Here is a 20,670-nt window from a genome sequence, read left to right on the forward strand (position 1 = left end):
TGCAATGCACAGACGCGACGGTCCGCAGCGACAGGGAGCACCGGGATGGTGCGAAAAATCCCGGTGCACCGGCGAACGTTAGGAGATTGACAGGAAGAGGGCGTTTGTGGGTGGCAACTGATTGTTTTTGAGGAGTGTCTGGAAAATCGCAGGAGGGTGCAGGTGTTTGGAGGGAGGATTCCTGATGTCAGCTTCGGCCCCGATCATAGCAGCAGCTGAGTAAGTCCTGGGCTGTGCAGGATTGCACAAACTTCTATTTACGCAGCTCTCCTGCACATGCGATCACACCCCTGCACCGTGATTTCCCCCTCCCCCTGTAGGCGGCGACTACCTGATCGCAGGGATGCAAAAAACACACCCTAACGATCAGGTCTGAATTAGCCCCTGTGTTAACTTTTTCTGTGCTGATACTGGTAGTCACTGTAAGTGAACTTGAGTGCACCAGCCATATACTGTATAAGCATTAATACTATAACTGCTTGTTTGCTTGCGGCAATAAATGCACATTCAGCTCTTCCTAGAAACAATACTGTCATGACATAAAGTGATGACAGTATAATGGATGCCCCTGGAGACCACCATTTGTAAGGTATGCTACAGTACTACTGCATCTCTGCCACAAATCACTGCCAAAATTTTATGGCACATTTGTAAGGTATGTGATGGAAATAAAAAAGCATACATTTTTTTTAAAAAGTAGTTCTTAAACTGCAAGCATGATTTGACTTTACACTGGAAACTTTACGTATGCGCAATTCGGTTTTCAAAAGAGACACCTGACGGACAAACACAAGTATTGCACTCACTGGATACTCAATTTTTTACACTGTGACTGCATACAGTATGCCACCCTGCGACCAAAAACACCGCCTTGCAGTCAGGCACAGGCATACATAATGCAACATTTTTTTACTACATGCCATATGGAGGTAAGATGTGTGGCTACATCTGTAAATGACCAAATTATTGTAAGTCTACTCAAAATGCCTTTATAATTACTTCCACTAAACAATGTTGAATGCACCAGTAATTTCAGTTGTTCCTTGAGCTCAGTCCCAAGGACACCAATAATCAGCTATTTCATGATGTACAGTAGTTTCTCAGTCACAGTTACTACACTTTGCAGAGTAATAGTGAGTATTCCAAACATTAATGCTGGTTTAACTTTAGGCTGCTCTCACTACAGGCACACATCATGGTAAGTAGCTGGGTACTGCTCAATGTGCATGAGTTGAGAGTTGACAACGTTCACGTTATTGCACCTTATTACAAAGGGGTACATTACTGCAATGCTTTCATCAGCAGGTATTTCAACTTTTCGGTGTCACATTTGGTCATGACAAATGCTTTTTGTTTCCTTTGCAGCTTTCCCAGTGTATCCAGAACCATCATTCCTCGGGTCATGGTGCCACTAAGCTCTACACCTACCACACAGTGAATTACATTGGTGACAAAGTTATCATCTATGGCTGCAGCCATGGCATAGGAGTCGCAGGACACAAATCCTTTGGTCCATATTTCATTGGAGTTGTCAGAACAGATTTCGGCGTACTGTTCAGAGTGCGCGGTGATCTTTTTCATAAACTCTGCTTTTTTGGTATTCTGGGAGAGCCATTCACGGTAAAATGTCTAGGAAAACACAGTGGTCATTAAAGGTCTTTGCATTTACAATTTTACAAGAATGTTTTTGTGGAGTGATACTTCAGTAACATTATTACGTAATGGGCATTCTTATAGTTAGACATACCTTTGTAGTACAGTAAATTCAGAAAATTTAATTTTTAAAGAGAAAAACTCTGCAGCAGAGTACTTCTTAATCTCATATTAGTTCTCAGGGTACAGATGCAGATGGCAGTGTAATGCCACCCTGCCCAGACATGAGTTTATGGTCTTTCCATGGTGAATAATAAGGCTTTCCTTTTACAAAGATTTTCAGATGCCTACACTAACTAACAATAATTTATAGACTGCCCCTCGTTTGACAGATTATATTTAAAGTCATTAAGAGGCAGATTAGCAGAAATTAATTTAAGAAAAAAAGAAAGAGCATCCTTAACTTACCCAAGGAAGCTCATGTCGGCAAGTGAATTCCCAGGTGGCGATATGGGTTGGACAATCAAAGCCATTCAGGACAATGTAAGCAGCTTCAGGGTCACATGCAAAGTTAAATTCCCCACAAACTGTGGTATTTCCCCGAGCTAAGAAATATAATAGAAATATATATATATTAAAAAAAATAAAAATCTATCATCTTTTGTACCTAACTTGTTAAGGTAAGTCACAGGAGGGCCAATACCCACTAGCCCATATTAGATCGCACTAGTAAATGGCTTTTGGGATTTCCAATAACTGACTAGGTTAACAGTAAACATTGTGATTTGTTTTAGTATAAATGATTTGAATGCGATAACTTTTCCTACTTAGAAAAATCACTCACAATTTTATTATGGCATTGAGCACAGTGGGGGTATCCAATTCGGCACGATAATCCTTTTTTTCACTGCAAAAAATACAAAAACACAGCTTTTTCCCGTGACCCGCAATATCGCAGCTGTCCAATAACTCGCATGCAATAATTCTCCATAGGGTTTATCGCAAATTTCTTTTCACCTACTCTGAGCAGATGAAAAGATGGGGAAATCCCTATTTTTGGGTAAAAATTTTGGGACTTGGTTCAGAACCCATAGCACAAACCCCTTAATCACTTATTAGGCACTTAGAATTTTTTAATTACTTTTACTTAGCCAATAATAAGATGTGTTTTAAGGGGGAAAAGTGCATAGAGTTGGAAATTGGGGTACAAGGTATGGGACAGGTATACAGTATGGGAGTGCTTTATGTGTGGGACAAGTGTTTTTAGGCTTGCAGGTGGGACTGGTCATTTTTACAAGGTTTTTAAAAGTGCCTTTAATTGACCTAACTATATTCTTATACCTATTTTCATGTACCCCAAATTTAATGAGAGCATTTATTTTACACAAATAGCTTGCTCTTTATCATTTTCCAAGTGTTTTTTAAAACTACATATTGCAGCCATTTAACACATTTTAAGGGGGACATCCAATTAGCACCGGTAATTTACCGGGACTAAATGTCTTGCCAGGGGCTATCTAATTAGTCCCGATAAGCCGGCATGAGCGGCGCTTTATCAGGGGTCACCTAATGCTGCAGCGGGTGACGGCTCCTGAGAGCTCCCTCCGGTCACATGACCGCTCCCCATGTGACCGGGGGATGATGGAGGATTCGGTTGGTGGAGCTGCCCCGGCTTACATGCTGGGATTAAGCGCCAACTGCCAGCTCCTGGGATGTGGTGCCCCCCCTGCAGTCCCAGCCTGCCGCTGCTGCAGTGGGCAAGGGACACTCAGGTTCCCGCAGTTATCGGGGATTTTGTTTTGCATCTATTTCTACCGAAAACACACAGGTTTCACTGAACCTGTGTGTTTTCGGGAGAAAGGGCTATTATTTACAGACAATCTATTAGGATAGACTGTAAAAATAACTAAATAAAAAGAAAAATAAATAAAATAAAAAAAAAAAAATCGGTGAAACTTTGGGAAATTTTTTTTTCGCCCCCAATGTTTTACCGGGGCTAATTGGATATTCCCCAAAATCCCCAAAATCTTTTTTATTATGCCCTCTAATATACTTTTATATTGTTATGCTATGTCACTTTGGCATTTTTGGAGGTACAGGCTGATTTCACCATTTACCTGCATTTTTTGCTGGTTAACACATTGCAGTCACCGTTTTTGCGATTTTCTAATAGGATAGGCCAAAAAACCGGAGAGTGCATACCCATGACAAGCACTTTTATTGAGCAACAGGTGCGATAACTTTTCCAGCAAAGGCATATTGCGTCTAATTGGATGCCCCCCAGTGACTGCTGGATCTAACTATATGGACATTTGCACAGAAACACTTTATTGTTCTCAGTACTGACATGCATTAGGTCGTCCATTAGGGTCACAGGGTCAAAAGGTCGACATCTAAAATGTTTTTTACTTTATTCAACTCTTTCATACTTTACCATCCATGTGGACTACAATTGGGAATAGTAACCTGGGCCGAGCGCAGCGGCAGCGGAGCAAGGCACCATGCCCGATGCATGGCAAGCTAAGCGAGCCATGCGAGTGGATGCGGTACACTAATGGGGCTTTTTTTTGTGGCAGAAAAGCGGCAAAACACCCGCCACAAAATTGTGACTACCTTTTATGTGTCGACAATTTCCACGCTGACCTTTTGACCCTGTCAACTTTTTCCATGTCGACCTTTTGACCCTAAACTAAACTATACTAATACAGTCAATAGGTCGACCATTAGTGGCCGACCTATAGACTGTAGACCTTTTTCAGAGTAGCTCTAACGATCCACACCAATTAACAACTGCAGTGTTCTTAGTAGGTGTTCAAAAATACAGTATGCTGTATCCGCAAGTTTACTGGCCTCTAACTACAACCTTTAGTAATGTATAATCTGCCAGTTTAATATAATACCCATATCCCATATCCAAATATTCAGAAATACAGAATTTTTTGAGTGAGACTTAGATAATGAAAACTTTGTTTTCTGATGGCTCAATGTACACAAACTTTGTTTAATACACAAAGTTATTAGAAATATTGTATTAAATTACCTTTAGGCTGTGTGTACAAGGTGTATACGAAACATAAATGAATTGTGTGAATGTACACAAACTTAGTTTAATGCACAAAGTTATTAAAAATATTGGCTAAATTAACCTTCAGGCTGTGTGTAGACTTTGTGCTTAGACTTTGGTCCCATCACCATGATATATCATTATGGTATGCAATTATTCCAAAATATGGAAAAAATTCGATATCCAAAATACTTCTTGCCCCAAGCATTTTCGATAAGGGATACTCAATTCGTAATACTAGATAATCAGAACAATACTTGCATGTACAATGGGTAGCAGTTTATAGACAGCTTAGTGGCAACTGTCCATAGGTTGTGATGGATTAGGTATGCGTGACAATACCGATGCCGGGATCCTGGCATCGATCTGGCCAGCAGGGGGCGGGGTCCTGGGGCGAGCACAACAAGCCCCTTGCGGGCTCGGTTGCGCTTGCCACAGGTTCTATTCCCACTCTATGGGTATCGTGGATACCCACGAGTGGGAATAGTTCATGCTAGTCGGCATGCCGACTGTCGAGATTGTAAGGCGGCGGGATGAAGGGGGAGGTTGTGATATAGCTATAGATATATTAGAGTGTGGTATTGTATGTATTCATTTTAGTTTACTGGCCATATATACCTTACTTCAGAGCCGGCCCTAACCAATATGATGCACTAGGCAAGATTTTGGTGGTGCCTCCTAGCACCACCGCTAGTTCCACCTCTAACCCTGCACCCCTTTCCCAGCCCCATCACCGTCCTCATTTTGGTGCTCCTACCCCATATATTTTAAATAGGAACAGTGCGCACATTTGGTGCACATCCCAAAAAGGGGCGTGTTCTTGCTGAAAAAGGGCATGGCCACACAATAGTACCCCCAATTCAAATTACACCACACAGTATTGCAACTTTATTCACATTTTATCACGTGATAGTGTTCCTTATTCACGTTACATCACACAGTAGTACCTTATATACGTTACTCCTTACAGTAGTGCCCTTTATTCACATTACATCACACTGAATTGCTCCTTATTCACAATACACCACACCATATTGCTCTTTATTCACATTAGACCACACAGTAGTGCCCTTTCTATACGTTACGCCACACAGTAGAGCACCTTATATACATAATGCCACACATTAGTAATGCATTTATACACATACCACACAGTAATGCCACTTACACATATGCAAACCTTTATTAATGCCCTTACACGCATAATATCCCCTCACATATAACGCACATTAGTGTACTTATACACATGATGACACAGTTCCCCTTAAATATTTTCCGCACATTATTAATGCATTTATACACGACACACATAATGCCCCTTACACATATGCTGAATACTATTGCACAACCAACCTACCCACACACAGCACTCACATGGCCACTAACACTGTGACCTCTGCTTGGATACAGATGTGTCCTCATACGTCTTGCCTCAATACGCCATGCAGCAGGAGATGCCTGGCGTGAGTCAACTGGTAGCTTTGCTAACATCGTGCGCCTTTTTGGATGAAAATGCATCTTATTTGCTTATGTGGCTAGGATGCACAAGCAGCTTCTGTTGATTAAAATGATATGCAGCTTGCCTACATTTTGTGTGTGACAGTATCTGCATACAAAATGCTACATTACAGTGATTTCCAGGAATATACTGTAACGTAGCATTTCGTATGCAGATACAGCCGCAGTCACACACAGAACATAGGCATGCTGCATATCATTTTAAATCAGCAGAATTTGCTTGTGCCCCTAGGCATACCAAATGACCTAGGCATTTGCCTATGCCTAGGACTGGCTCTGCTTTACTTATTATGTAAACACGTATAAATCTATTTTAGTATAGTATAAGATAATTACTTACATTCCATATTACCTCCCATAATGAAAAGGTTTTTAATTTTCTGTGGAAAGATGGGATCCATGTTTAAAGCTAAAGCGAGGTTAGTCAAGGGACCAGTTGCTACAAGGGAAACCTGTAGAAAAACAATGAAATAATAGGATTTTAATACCTGCCGGTAAATCCTTTTCTCTTAGTCCGTAGAGGATGCTGGGATGCTTCAAGAACCATGGGGTATAGACGGGATCTGCAGGAGACATGGGCACACTATAAGACTTTGAATGGGTGTGAACTGGCTCCTCCCTCTATGCCCCTCCTCCAGACTCCAGTTATAGGAACTGTGCCCAGGGAGACGGACATTTAGAGTAAAAGGATTTATTTATTTATTTTAAAACTAAAGTGAGATACATTCCAGCTCACACCTCAAACACACCGTACAACATGGCATTCAACAACGCTGCATGCAACGGCATGACCAACAAGTCACAGATTGACTGAACTCAACGCAACATGAGCGTAACTATAACCAAACTGCAGATACAGCCCGCACTGGGACGGGCGCCCAGCATCCTCTACGGAATAAGAGAAAAGGATTTACCAGTAGGTATTAAAATCCTCTTTTCTCATACATCCTAGAGGATGCTGGGGATGCTTCAAGAACCATGGGGTTTATACCAAAGCTCTAGAACGGGCGGGAGAGTGCGGATGACTCTGCAGCACCGATTGACCAAACAAGAGGTCCTCCTCAGCCAGGGTATCAAACTTGTAAAACTTCGCAAAGGTGTTTGATCCCGACCAAGTAGCAGCTCGGCAAAGTTGTAACGCCGAGACCCCTCGGGCAGCCGCCCAGGATGAGCCCACCTTTCTGGTAGAATGGGCTTTCACCGATTTCGGTAACGGCAATCCTGCCGTAGAATGAGCCTGCTGAATCGTATTACAAATCCAGCGCGCAATAGTCTGCTTAGAAGCAGGAGCCCCAATCTTGTTGGGAGCCCACAGGACAAACAGAGCCACTGTTTTCCTAATCTGTGCAGTTCTGGCGACACATAGATCTTCAAAGTTCTGACCACATCGAGAGACTTTGATTCCGCCAAGGCATCAGTAGCCACTGGCACCACAATAGGCTGGTTCACGTGAAATGATGAAACCACTTTTGGCAGAAATTGCTGACGAGTTCTCAACTCCGCTCTATCAGCATGGAAGATTAAATAGGGGCTTTTGTGAGACAAAGCCGCCAACTCAGACACTCGCCTTGCGGACGCCAATGCCAACAACATGACTACTTTCCAAGTAAGGAATTTTAACTCAAACTTGCGCAAAGGTTCAAACCAATGCGATTGCAGGAACTGCAACACCACATTAAGATCCCAGGTTGCCACAGGAGGCACACATGGAGGGTGGATGTGTAGCACGCCTTTCACGAAGGTCTGAACTTCTGGAAGGGAGGCCAATTCTTTCTGAAAAAAGATCGACAAGGCCGAAATCTGTACTTTAATGGAGCCTAACTTTAGGCCCGCATCCACACCTGCTTGCAAAAAATGGAACAATCACCCCAGGTGAAATTCTTCCGTAGGAGCCTTCTTGGATTCACACCAAGACACATTTTCTCCAAATACGGTGGTAATGCTTTGCCGTTACTTCTTTTCTAGCCTGAAGAAGTGTGGGAATGACTTCACTGGGAATACCCTTTCGGGCTAGGATTTTGCGTTCAACCGCCACGCCGTCAAACGCAGCCGCGGTAAGTCTTGATACACACATGGCCCCTGTTGCAACAGGTCCTCCCGAAGAGGAAGAGGCCAGGGATCTTCTATGAGCAACTCCTGCAGATCTGGATACCAGGCCCTTCTTGGCCAATCCGGAACAATGAGTATCGCCTGAACCCTTGTTCTTCTTATAATTTTTATCACCTTTGGAATGAGTGGAAGTGGAGGGAACACATATACCGACGAAAACACCCACGGTGTCACTAGGGCATCCACCGCTATCGCTTGAGGGTCCCTTGACCAGGAACAATATCTCTGAAGTTTCTTGTTGAGGCGGGACGCCATCATGTCTACTTGAGGAACTCCCCAATGACTTGTCACTTCTGCAAAGACCTCTCGATGAAGAACCCACTCTCCTGATTGGAGATCATGTCTGCTGAGGAAATCTGCTACCCAGTTGCCCACTCCTGGAATGAAGACTGCTGACAGAGCGCTGGCATGTCTTTCTGCCCAGCGAAGAATCTTCGTGGCCTCGGCCATCGCCGCTCTGTTCCTTGTTCCGCCCTGGTGGTTTATGTATGCCACTGCTGTCACGTTTGAGAAAAATTACCAAGAGGGGTAAAGAAAAGAACTCTCCTATAATGGGGCACTCAAAAGATGTCGTGGTACATACGCACCAGTGAAGGATTATACAGGTGGGAAGTCAAAAAAGAAAAAAGAAAAAATACTAACAACATACTAATACTCAACTTTTATTTATAGATCATGATTAAAATAATGTATAGAGATAGAAATCTCTGTACTAAAAAGGCGAAATATGGACAAAAATACATACAATACAACATGTAACAGTTAAAAAGGTACAGGTTGTGAATAAACTCCACTAGGCCTTAGCCCTATTAATGGGAGAATCACTTTGTGAATATTGAATAGCAGCATAGAAGGACAAGACCTCAGGGCATATTTCGTGGTTCTGCTGCCTCGTATGTGCTATAGCATTGTATACGTGGTGAGAGACCCTTACTTATGCCAGTCTCTGGAGTCAAAGACAGTGCCAGACCATCCACGGAGAGTGTCTCATTCACTTCTGCTTTTGGTTGATGACTAAGTCAGCGCAGCCAATGAGAGAGCTACTGACACTCTACCTGCACTGGTGTTGAAAAATAAACTATAGAGTATTAACAGTGTGATTATACTTGGGAAAGAAGCAGAAACTATAGAGAGGCAAGACTATAGCAGACTTCGTGGTTCTGCTGCCACGCATGTGCAAATGCATTTATATGCGTGTTGAGAGACCATTACTGATGTCAGTCTTTGGAAATGCAGACTAGGCCAGATCAATATGCATTGTGTCCCATTCGCCTCCAGCCCTGGCTGATAATCACGTGATCAGTGCAGCCAGTTTGGGGGTTACTGATACATTGCCTGTTCTGGTGGTGAAAGAAATATAGAGGGCATCATTTGATTCCGTATTGAGATGAAGGATGTCACAATAATTTATTCTGTGTGTGAGTGCTGTGTTACACACAGCAACCCAGCCTCATCTTAATGAAGAGTACGGGGTAATTGGAATCCTATCCCTTAAATTACTCTCTGATATCAATTGGTAATTGGTTTCTAAAGATGAAATGTGCTTTTTGTTCTAACAATTATTATAAACATCTATTAATATATGGAGCACGTTATCCACAATAGAAATCAGCACACAATAATTAGCACATGAGTTTGGTATATATTACCTTCATTATCAACATTCCCAAAGTTCAATACTCTATATATGCACATGTGACTCTTATTCATGCAGTGACCTCCTAATTTCCACTCCTTAAATTGGTGCAAGTTCATAAAAGGTCTTCTATTGCCGCTATCAATAGTGTCTGAGAGCAGCTGAAATTCAAACTTAAATCCTGGATACAATCAACAATTAGATCCACCCATATTTCCTTGATATATAACTCAGGGTTGGATTACTTTACTATATACTCAGGGGTGACCTTCATAAACGCTAGAAGATTCTACACTATTATTCAGAATACCGCTGCTGTATATATCTGATAAATTCATTCACAAAGCGAAAAAAACACACACGCATGCTTTAACTATGAATCATATGTGTATGCAGCCCAGGACAACCTTTTGCCCTTAGTAATAACTAGAGATGTGCACCGGAAATTTTTCGGGTTTTGTGTTTTGGTTTTGGGTTCGGTTCCGTGGCCGTGTTTTGGGTTCGAACGCGTTTTGGCAAAACCTCACCGAATTTTTTTTGTCGGATTCGGGTGTTTTTGGATTCGGGTGTTTTTTTCAAAAAACCCTAAAAAACAGCTTAAATCATAGAATTTGGGGGTCATTTTGATCCCAAAGTATTATTAACCTCAATAACCATAATTTCCACTCATTTTCAGTCTATTCTGAACACCTCACACCTCACAATATTATTTTTAGTCCTAAAATTTGCACCGAGGTCGCTGGATGACTAAGCTCAGCGACGCAAGTGGCCGACACAAACACCTGGCCCATCTAGGAGTGGCACTGCAGTGTCACGCAGGATGGCCCTTCCAAAAAACACTCCCCAAACAGCACATGAGGCAAAGAAAAAAAGAGGCGCAATGAGGTAGCTGTGTGACTAAGCTCAGCGACCCAAGTGGCCGACACAAACACCTGGCCCATCTAGGAGTGGCACTGCAGTGTCACGCAGGATGGCCCTTCCAAAAAACACTCCCCAAACAGCACATGACGCAAAGAAAAAAAGAGGCGCAATGAGGTAGCTGTGTGAGTAAGCTAAGCGACCCTCGTGGCCGACACAAACACCTGGCCCATCTAGGAGTGGCACTGCAGTGTCAGGCCGGATGGCCCTTCCAAAAAATACTCCCCAAACAGCACATGACGCAAAGAAGAAAAAAAAGAGGCGCAATGAGGTAGCTGTGCGACTAAGATAAGCGACCCTAGTGGCCGACACAAACACCTGGCCCATCTAGGAGTGGCACTGCAGTGTCACGCAGGATGGCCCTTCCAAAAAACACTCCCCAAACAGCACATGACGCAAAGAAAAATTAAAGAAAAAAGAGGTGCAAGATGGAATTGTCCTTGGGCCCTCCCACCCACCCTTATGTTGTATAAACAGGACATGCACACTTTAACCAACCCATCATTTCAGTGACAGGGTCTGCCACACGACTGTGACTGAAATGACGGGTTGGTTTGGACCCCCACCAAAAAAGAAGCAATTAATCTCTCCTTGCACAAACTGGCTCTACAGAGGCAAGATGTCCACCTCATCATCATCCTCCGATTCATCACCGTGTACATCCCCCTCCTCACAGATTATCAATTCGTCCCCACTGGAATCCACCATCACAGCTCCCTGTGTACTTTGTGGAAGCAATTGCTGCTGGTGAATGTCTCCATGGAGGAATTGATTATAATTCATTTTAATGAACATCATCTTCTCCACATTTTCTGGAAGTAACCTCGTACGCCGATTGCTGACAAGGTGAGCGGCGGCACTAAACACTCTTTCGGAGTACACACTTGTGGGAGGGCAACTTAGGTAGAATAAAGCCAGTTTGTGCAAGGGCCTCCAAATTGCCTCTTTTTCCTGCCAGTATACGTACGGACTGTCTGACGTGCCTACTTGGATGCGGTCGCTCATATAAACCTCCACCATTCTTTCAATGGTGAGAGAATCATATGCAGTGACAGTAGACGACATGTCCGTAATCGTTGTCAGGTCCTTCAGTCCGGACCAGATGTCAGCATCAGCAGTCGCTCCAGACTGCCCTGCATCACCGCCAGCGGGTGGGCTCGGAATTCTGAGCCTTTTCCTCGCACCCCCAGTTGCGGGAGAATGTGAAGGAGGAGATGTTGACAGGTCGCGTTCCGCTTGACTTGACAATTTTCTCACCAGCAGTTCTTTGAACCCCTGCAGACTTGTGTCTGCCGGAAAGAGAGATACAACGTAGGTTTTAAATCTAGGATCGAGCACGGTGGCCAAAATGTAGTGCTCTGATTTCAACAGATTGACCACCCGTGAATCCTTGTTAAGCGAATTAAGGGCTCCATCCACAAGTCCCACATGCCTAGCGGAATCGCTCAGTGTTAGCTCCTCCTTCAATGTCTCCAGCTTCTTCTGCAAAAGCCTGATGAGGGGAATGACCTGACTCAGGCTGGCAGTGTCTGAACTGACTTCACGTGTGGCAAGTTAAAAAGGTTGCAGAACCTTGCACAATGTTGAAATCATTCTCCACTGCGCTTGAGACAGGTGCATTCCACCTCCTATATCGTGGTCAGTTGTATAGGCTTGAATGGCCTTTTGCTGCTCCTCCAACCTCTGAAGCATACAGAGGGTTGAATTCCACCTCGTTATCACTTCTTGCTTCAGATGATGGCAGGGCAGGTTCAGGCGTTTTTGGTGTTGCTCCAGTCTTCTGTACGTGGTGCCTGTACGCCGAAAGTGTCCCGCAATTCTTCTGGCCACCGACAGCATCTCTTGCACGCCCCTCTCGTTTTTTAAATAATTCTGCACCACCAAATTCAAGGTATGTGCAAAACATGGGACGTGCTGGAATTTGCCCATATTTAATGCACACACAATATTGCTGGCGTTGTCCGATGCCACAAATACACAGGAGACTTCAATTGGGGTAAGCCATTCTGCGATGATCTTCCTCAGTTGCCGTAAGAGGTTTTCAGCTGTGTGCGTATTCTGGAAAGCGGTGATACAAAGCGTAGCCTGCCTAGGAAAGAGTTGGCGTTTGCGAGATGCTGCTACTGGTGCCGCCGCTGCTGTTCTTGCGGTGGGAGTCAATACATCTACCCAGTGGGCTGTCACAGTCATATAGTCCTGAGTCTGCCCTGCTCCACTTGTCCACATGTCCGTGGTTAAGTGGACATTGGGTACAACTGCATTTTTTAGGACACTGGTGAGTCTTTTTCGGAGGTCTGTGTACATTTTCGGTATCGCCTGCCTAGAGAAATGGAACCTAGATGGTATTTGGTACAAACAAGTCTATAGTTGGCTCTGCAGTAATGATGGATACCGGAACCACGTTTCTCACCGCCCAGGATGCCAAGGCCTCAGTTATCCGCTTTGCAGCAGGATGACTGCTGTGATATTTCATCTTCCTCGCAAAGGACTGTTGGACAGTCAATTGCTTGGTGGAAGTAGTAAAAGTGGTCTTACGACTTCCCCTCTGGGATGACCATCGACTCCCAGCAGCAACAACAGCAGCGCCAGCAGCAGTAGGCGTTACACTCAAGGATGCATCGGAGGAATCCCAGGCAGGAGAGGACTCGTCAGAATTGCCAGTGACATGGCCTGCAGGACTATTGGCATTCCTGGGGAAGGAGGAAATTGACACTGAGGGAGTTGGTGGGGTGGTTTGCGTGAGCTTGGTTACAAGAGGAAGGGATTTACTGGTCAGTGGACTGCTTCCGCTGTCGCCCAAAGTTTTTGAACTTGTCACTGACTTATGATGAATGCGCTGCAGGTGACGTATAAGGGAGGATGTTCCGAGGTGGTTAACGTCCTTACCCCTACTTATTACAGCTTGACAAAGGCAACACACGGCTTGACACCTATTGTCCGCATTTCTGTTGAAATACTTCCACACCGAAGAGCTGATTTTTTTGGTATTTTCACCAGGCATGTCAATGGCCATATTCCTCCCACGGACAACAGGTATCTCCCCGGGTGCCTGACTTAAACAAACCACCTCACCATCAGAATCCTCCTTGTCAATTTCCTCCCCAGCGCCAGCAACACCCATATCCTCCTCATCCTGGTGTACTTCAACACTGACATCTTCAATCTGACTATCAGGAACTGGACTGCGGGTGCTCCTTCCAGCACTTGCAGGGGGCGTGCAAATGGTGGAAGGCGCATGCTCTTCACGTCCAGTGTTGGGAAGGTCAGGCATCGCAACCGACATAATTGGACTCTCCTTGTGGATTTGTGATTTCGAAGAACGCACAGTTCTTTGCTGTGCTTTTGCCAGCTTAAGTCTTTTCATTTTTCTAGCGAGAGGCTGAGTGCTTCCATCCTCATGTGAAGCTGAACCACTAGCCATGAACATAGGCCAGGGTCTCAGCCGTTCCTTGCCACTCCGTGTGGTAAATGGCATATTGGCAAGTTTACGCTTCTCCTCCGACGATTTTATTTTAGATTTTTGAGTCCTTTTTTTACTGATGTTTTGTGTTTTGGATTTTACATGCTCTGTACTATGACATTGGGCATCGGCCTTGGCAGACGACGTTGATGGAATTTCATCGTCTCGGCCATGACTAGTGGCAGCAGCTTCAGCACGAGGTGGAAGTGGATCTTGATCTTTCCCTATTTTTGGAACCTCAACATTTTTGTTCTCCATATTTTAATAGGCATAACTAATAGGCACCTCAGGTAAACAATGGAGATGGATGGATACTAGTATACTTATGGATGACGAGTGACTGACGACACAGAGGTAGCTACAGCCGTGTACTACCGTACTGCGTCTGCTAGTATAGAGATGATAATGATATAAAAAAAATATATATATCACTACTGCAGGTATATATAATATAATGACGGACCTGCTGGACACTGTCAGCAGACTCCTAAACTACTAGTATGAAGAAGATAGAAAAAAAAACCCCACCACAGGTAGGTATACAATTATGGACGAGCACTGACGACACAGAGGTAGCTACAGCCGTGGACTACCGTACTGCGTCTGCTAGTATAGAGATGATAATGATATAAAAAAAATATATATATATATCACTACTGTAGGTATATATAATATAATGACGGACCTGCTGGACACTGTCAGCAGACTCCTAAACTACTAGTATGAAGAAGATAGAAAAAAAAAACCCACCACAGGTAGGTATACAATTATGGACGAGCACTGACGACACAGAGGTAGCCACAGCCGTGGACTACCGTACTGCGTCTGCTAATATAGAGATGATAAAGATGATAGAGATGAACAAAAAAAATATAACACTACTGCAGGTAAATATTTATATAATATAATGAATGACGGACCTGCTGGACACTGTCAGCAGAATGCGTTTATAGAATAAAAAAAAAAACACCACAGGAGTGTTTAACTTTTTCAGGCAGACAATATACTGGTGGTCACTGGTCAGTCACACTGGCAGCAAAAGTGTGCACTGTACTCCTGCTATAACTGCACCCCAGTCTCCCCCACAATTCAGCTGTGTGAGCAGTGAGCACTCAGCACAGTCAGATATACATATAGATGATATTATCATGCAGCACACTGAGGCTGAGCACAGATATGGTATGTGACTGTGTATCGTTTTTTTTCAGGCAGAGAATGGATTATATTAAATAATAAATAAAACTGGTGGTGGTCAGTCACTAGTAACTATCAGCAAAACTCTGCACTCTGAGTACTCCTAATGCTCCCCAAAATTACTAAGTAATCAACTCAAGTGTCTCTATCTATTCTAACGGAGAGGACGCCAGCCACGTCCTCTCCCTATCAATCTCAATGCACGTGTGAAAATGGCGGCGACGCGTGGCTCCTTATATAGAATCCGAGTCTCGCGATAGAATACGAGCCTCGCGAGAATCCGACAGCGGGATGATGACGTTCGGGCGCGCTCGGGTTAGCCGAGCAAGGCGGGAAGATCCGAGTCTGCCTCGGACCCGTGTAAAAAGGCTGAAGTTCGGGGGGGTTCGGATTCCGAGGAACCGAACCCGCTCATCTCTAGTAATAACTATCTCAGATAGGCGATGCCCCTGTATTAAGCATAGACCATACATAGGTCAAATTTCAATAGCATCAAACCATCCGTTGTTGACAGCTGCGGTTTTCACATATTAAAGTATTGTTGTGTCATACAACCTGTAAGATCCCAGGTTGCCACAGGAGGCACAAATGGAGGGTGGATGTGTAGCACGCCTTTCACGAAGGTCTGAACTTCTGGAAGGGAGGCCAATTCTTTCTGAAAAAAGATCGACAAGGCCGAAATCTGTACTTTAATGGAGCCTAACTTTAGGCCCGCATCCACACCTGCTTGCAAAAAATGGAACAATCACCCCAGATGAAATTCTTCCGTAGGAGCCTTCTTGGATTCACACCAAGACACATATTTTCTCCAAATACGGTGGTAATGCTTTGCCGTTACTTCTTTTCTAGCCTGAAGAAGTGTGGGAATGACTTCACTGGGAATACCCTTTCGGGCTAGGATTTGGCGTTCAACCGCCACGCCGTCAAACGCAGCCGCGGTAAGTCTTGATACACGCACGGCCCCTGTTGCAACAGGTCCTCCCGAAGAGGATGAGGCCAGGGATCTTCTATGAGCAACTCCTGAAGATCTGGATACCAGGCCCTTCTTGGCCAATCCGGAACAATGAGTATCGCCTGAACCCTTGTTCTTCTTATAATTTTTATCACCTTTGGAATGAGTGGAAGTGGAGGGAACACATATACCGACGAAAACACCCACGGTGTCACTAGGGCATCCACCGCTATCGCTTGAGGGTCCCTTGACCTGGAACAATATCTCTGAAGTTTCTTGTTGAGGCGGGACGCCATCATGTCTACTTGAGGAACTCCCCAATGACTTGTCACTTCTGCAAAGACCTCTCGATGAAGACCCCACTCTCCTGATTGGAGATCATGTCTGCTGAGGAAGTCTGCTACCCAGTTGCCCACTCCTGGAATGAAGACTGCTGACAGAGTGCTGGCATGTCTTTCTGCCCAGCGAAGAATCTTCGTGGCCTCGGCCATCGCCGCTCTGCTCCTTGTTCCGCCCTGGTGGTTTATGTATGCCACTGCTGTCACGTTGTCTGACTGAATCAAGACAGGCAGACCTTGAAGATGATGTTCTGCTTGCAGAATGTCGTTGTAAATGGCCCTTAATTCCAGAATGTTTATGTGTAGACAAGCTTCCTGACTTAATCACTTCCCTGAAAATTTCTTCCCTGTGCGACTGCTCCCCAGCCTTGGAGGCTTGCATCTGTGGTCACCAGGATCCAATCCTGAATCCCGAACCTGCGTCCCTCCAGAAGGTGAGAACTGTGCAGCCACCACAGAAGGGAGATTCTGGTCCTGGGAGATAGAATTATTTTCTGGTGCATGTCCAGGTGAGACCCGGACCACTTGTCCAACAGGTCCCACTGAAACACCCTGGCATGGAACCTGCCATACGGAATTGCCTCGTAGGCCGCCACCATCTTCCCCAGCAACCGAGTGCATCGAAGAACTGACACCTTTGCTGGTTTCAGAATCTGTTTTACCATGTTCTGTATTTCCAGAGCCTTTTCCACTGGAAGAAAAACTCTCTGCAATTCTGTATCCAGAATCATACCCAGGAACGACAGCCGTGTCGTTGGATCCAACTGTGATTTTGGCAAATTAGGAGCCAACCATGTTGTTGCAGAATAGTCAGTGAAAGGGCAACATTCTTCAGCAATTGCTCCTTGGATCTCGCCTTTATGAGGAGATCGTCCAAGTACGGGATAATTGTGATTCCCTGCTTGCGCAGGAGAACCATCATTTCCACCATTACTTTGGTGAAAATCCTCGGAGCCGTGGACAGACCAAACGGCAACGTCTGAAATTGGTAATGACAATCCTGAACAGCAAATCTCAGGTAAGCCTGATGTGGAGGATATATGGGGACATGCAAGTAGGCATCCTTTATGTCGACCGACACCATAAAATCCCCCTCCTCCAGACTGGAGATCACTGCTCGGGGAGATTCCATCTTGAATTTGAATTTTTTTAGAAAGAAATTGAGGGATTTTAGGTTCAGAATCGGTCTGACTGAGCCATCCGGCTTCGGGACCATGAACAGGCTCGAATAAAAGTCTTCCCCCTGTTGTGACGGGGGTACCCTGACAATTACTTGATTTTGACACAACTTTAGTATTGCAGCGCATACTACCTCCCTTTCTATAAGAGAAGCTGGCAAGGCCGATTTGAAAAATCGGTGAGGGGGCAAGTCTTGAAACTCTAATCCGTATCCTTGGGTTACTATTTCTACTATCCAAGGATCCAGGTCCGAGTGCACCCAGACCTGACTGAAAAGTCTGAGACGTGTTCCCACCGGTGCGGACTCCCGCAGAGGAGCCCCAGCGTCCTGCGGTGGATTTGGTAAAAGCCGGAGAGGACTTCTGCTCTTGGGAACTTGCCACAGCCAGTGACCTTTTTCCCCTTCCTCTCGCAGCAAGGAAGGAGGACCCTCGTCCTTTTTTGAATTTATTGGGCCGAAAGGACTGCATCTAATAGTGAGGCGTTTTCTTCTGCTGTGCAGGAACATAAGGTAAAAATGACTACTTACCCGCGGTAGCCGTAGACACCAGGTCAGTGAGGCCGTCACCAAACAGGACACTACCGTTAAACGGTAACGACTCCTTCTTAGAGTCAGCGTCAGCATTCCATTGATGAATCCACAATGCTCTCCTTGCTGAGACTGACATGGCATTGGCCCTTGATCCCAAAAGGCCAATATCCCTCACAGCTTCTTTTAAATATACTGCAGTGTCCCTGATATGACCCAGAGTCAAAAGCACGCTATCCCTGTCTAGGGTATCTATCTCAGATGACAAGTTATCTGCCCACTTTTCAACAGCGCTACTCACCCATGCCGAAGCAACGGCAGGCCTGAGTAGCGACCCTGACATAAATGGATTTTAGTCTATTTTCCTGCTTACGATCCGCAGGATCTTTTAGGGCTGCCGTGTCAGGAGACGGAAGCGCCACCTTTTTGGATAGACGCGAAAAAGCTTTGTCTACTGTGGGGGTTGACTCCCACTTTTCCCTGTCCCCAAATGGAAACGGATATGCCACTGGAATTCTTTTGGGAACCTGTATCTTCTTGTCAGGATTTTCCCAAGCCTTTTCAAAAAGCGCGTTCAGTTCATGAGAGGGAGGAAACGTTACCTCAGGTTTCTTTCCTTTATACATACAGACCCTTGTATCAGGGACAACAGGGTCCTCTGTTATATGCAACACTTCTTTTATTGCCACAATCATGTACTGAATGCTCTTAGCCAGTTTTGGATTTAATCTGGCATCACTATAGTCGACACTGGAATCAGAGTCCGTGTCGGTATCTGTATCAGCTATCTGGGTAAATGCACGTTTTTATGACCCGAAGGGGTCTGAGCTTGTGACAAAGCATCCTCCATGGATTTCCTCCATGTCTGGATCTTAGACTCAGATCTATCAAATCTCTTAGTCAACCGAGTCACATTTGCATTTAAAACACTCAACATATTTACCCAGTCATCCGTCAGCGGTGCCGTCACGGTCACTCTCACAGTATTTTCTGTCCCCACTCCAGCCTCCTCCTGGGAAGAGCACTCAGCCTCAGACATGTCGACACACACAACTACACTGGGGCTATAGGAGACAGACCCACAACAAAGCCTGTAAGAGAGACACAGAGGGAGTTCTGCCAGCTCACAACCCAGCGCCTATCCCGGTACTGAAGCGAGTAAAAAGACTGCCCCCCACATTTTGCACCCTGTTACTTGTACAGTAGAGTGGGAGTCCAGGCTCAGCGTCTCTGCAGCTTCTGTGAAGAGAAAATGGCGCTGGTCAGAGCTGTGAGGGCTAAGCCACGCCCCCTAGATGGCACGCTTCAGTCCCGCTTAAATTTCATATTTATACTGGTGGGGGTCCCGTAACTAGTGCCTAGGCACTATTTTTACTTCTGCCAGTGCCATTTGAGGATCCAATGCTGCCCAGGGCGCCCCCCCTGCGCCCTGCAGTGCCGTGTTATGTGTGGGAGCATGGCACGCAACACGATCGCTGTGCGGTACCTCAAATGCTGTCTTCTGCCGTCACTGAAGTCTTCTGATCTTCCTATACTCACCCAGCTTCTGTCTTCTGGCTCTGTGAGGGGGGTAACGGCGCGGCTCCGGGAACAAGCAGTTAGGCGCACCAAGTGATCGAACCCTCTGGAGCTAATGGTGTCCATTAGCCTAAGAAGCAGAGCCCTTGAACTCAGAGAAGTAGGTCTGCTTCTCTCCCCTCAGTCCCATGATGCAGGGAGCCTGTAGCCAGCAGGTCTCCCTGAAAATAACAAACCTAACTAAGTCTTTTTTCTGAGAAACTCTGGAGAGCACCTCAGTGTGCATCCAGTCTCACTGGGCACAGAATCTAACTGGAATCTGGAGGAGGAGCATAGAGGGAGGAGCCAGTTCACACCCATTCAAAGTCTTATAGTGTGCCCATGTCTCCTGCGGATCCCGTCTATACCCCATGGTTCTTGAAGCATCCCCAGCATCCTCTAGGACGTATGAGAAATATAGAATAGATTTTATGTCTATATAAATGCTGGTATCCGTTTGGATGGTCGACCATGTTATGGTCGACAGTCATTAGGTCGACCACTACTGGCATGGTCGACATGGACACATGGTCGACACCTCAAAATGGTCGACATGTGAAAGGTCGACATGAGTTTTTCACATTCTTTTTCCTTTGGGGAACTTTTCCATACTTTACGATCCA

The 20,670-nt window shown here is 45.1% G+C and overlaps 1 protein-coding gene across 4 annotated transcripts in view; it reads right to left on the bottom strand.

Moving 5' to 3' along the window:
* Window positions 1–963: 963 nt before the first annotated feature.
* LOC135020477 (nucleoside hydrolase-like) overlaps window positions 964–20,670 on the bottom strand; it is a 103,407-nt gene continuing 83,700 nt past the window's right edge. For all 4 annotated transcript variants that reach the window (XM_063953186.1, XM_063953187.1, XM_063953189.1 and 1 more), the window contains exons 4-6: window positions 6,516–6,627; window positions 2,062–2,198; window positions 964–1,629 (exon numbers count right to left, since the gene is read on the bottom strand). In XM_063953186.1, coding sequence (XP_063809256.1) covers window positions 1,282–1,629; window positions 2,062–2,198; window positions 6,516–6,627 — 597 coding nt within the window. In that variant the 3' untranslated portion in view covers window positions 964–1,281. The remainder of the gene's footprint in view (window positions 1,630–2,061; window positions 2,199–6,515; window positions 6,628–20,670) is intronic.

Source organism: Pseudophryne corroboree, chromosome 2 (assembly GCF_028390025.1).
Source record: "Pseudophryne corroboree isolate aPseCor3 chromosome 2, aPseCor3.hap2, whole genome shotgun sequence".
Classification (NCBI taxonomy): domain Eukaryota; kingdom Metazoa; phylum Chordata; class Amphibia; order Anura; family Myobatrachidae; genus Pseudophryne; species Pseudophryne corroboree.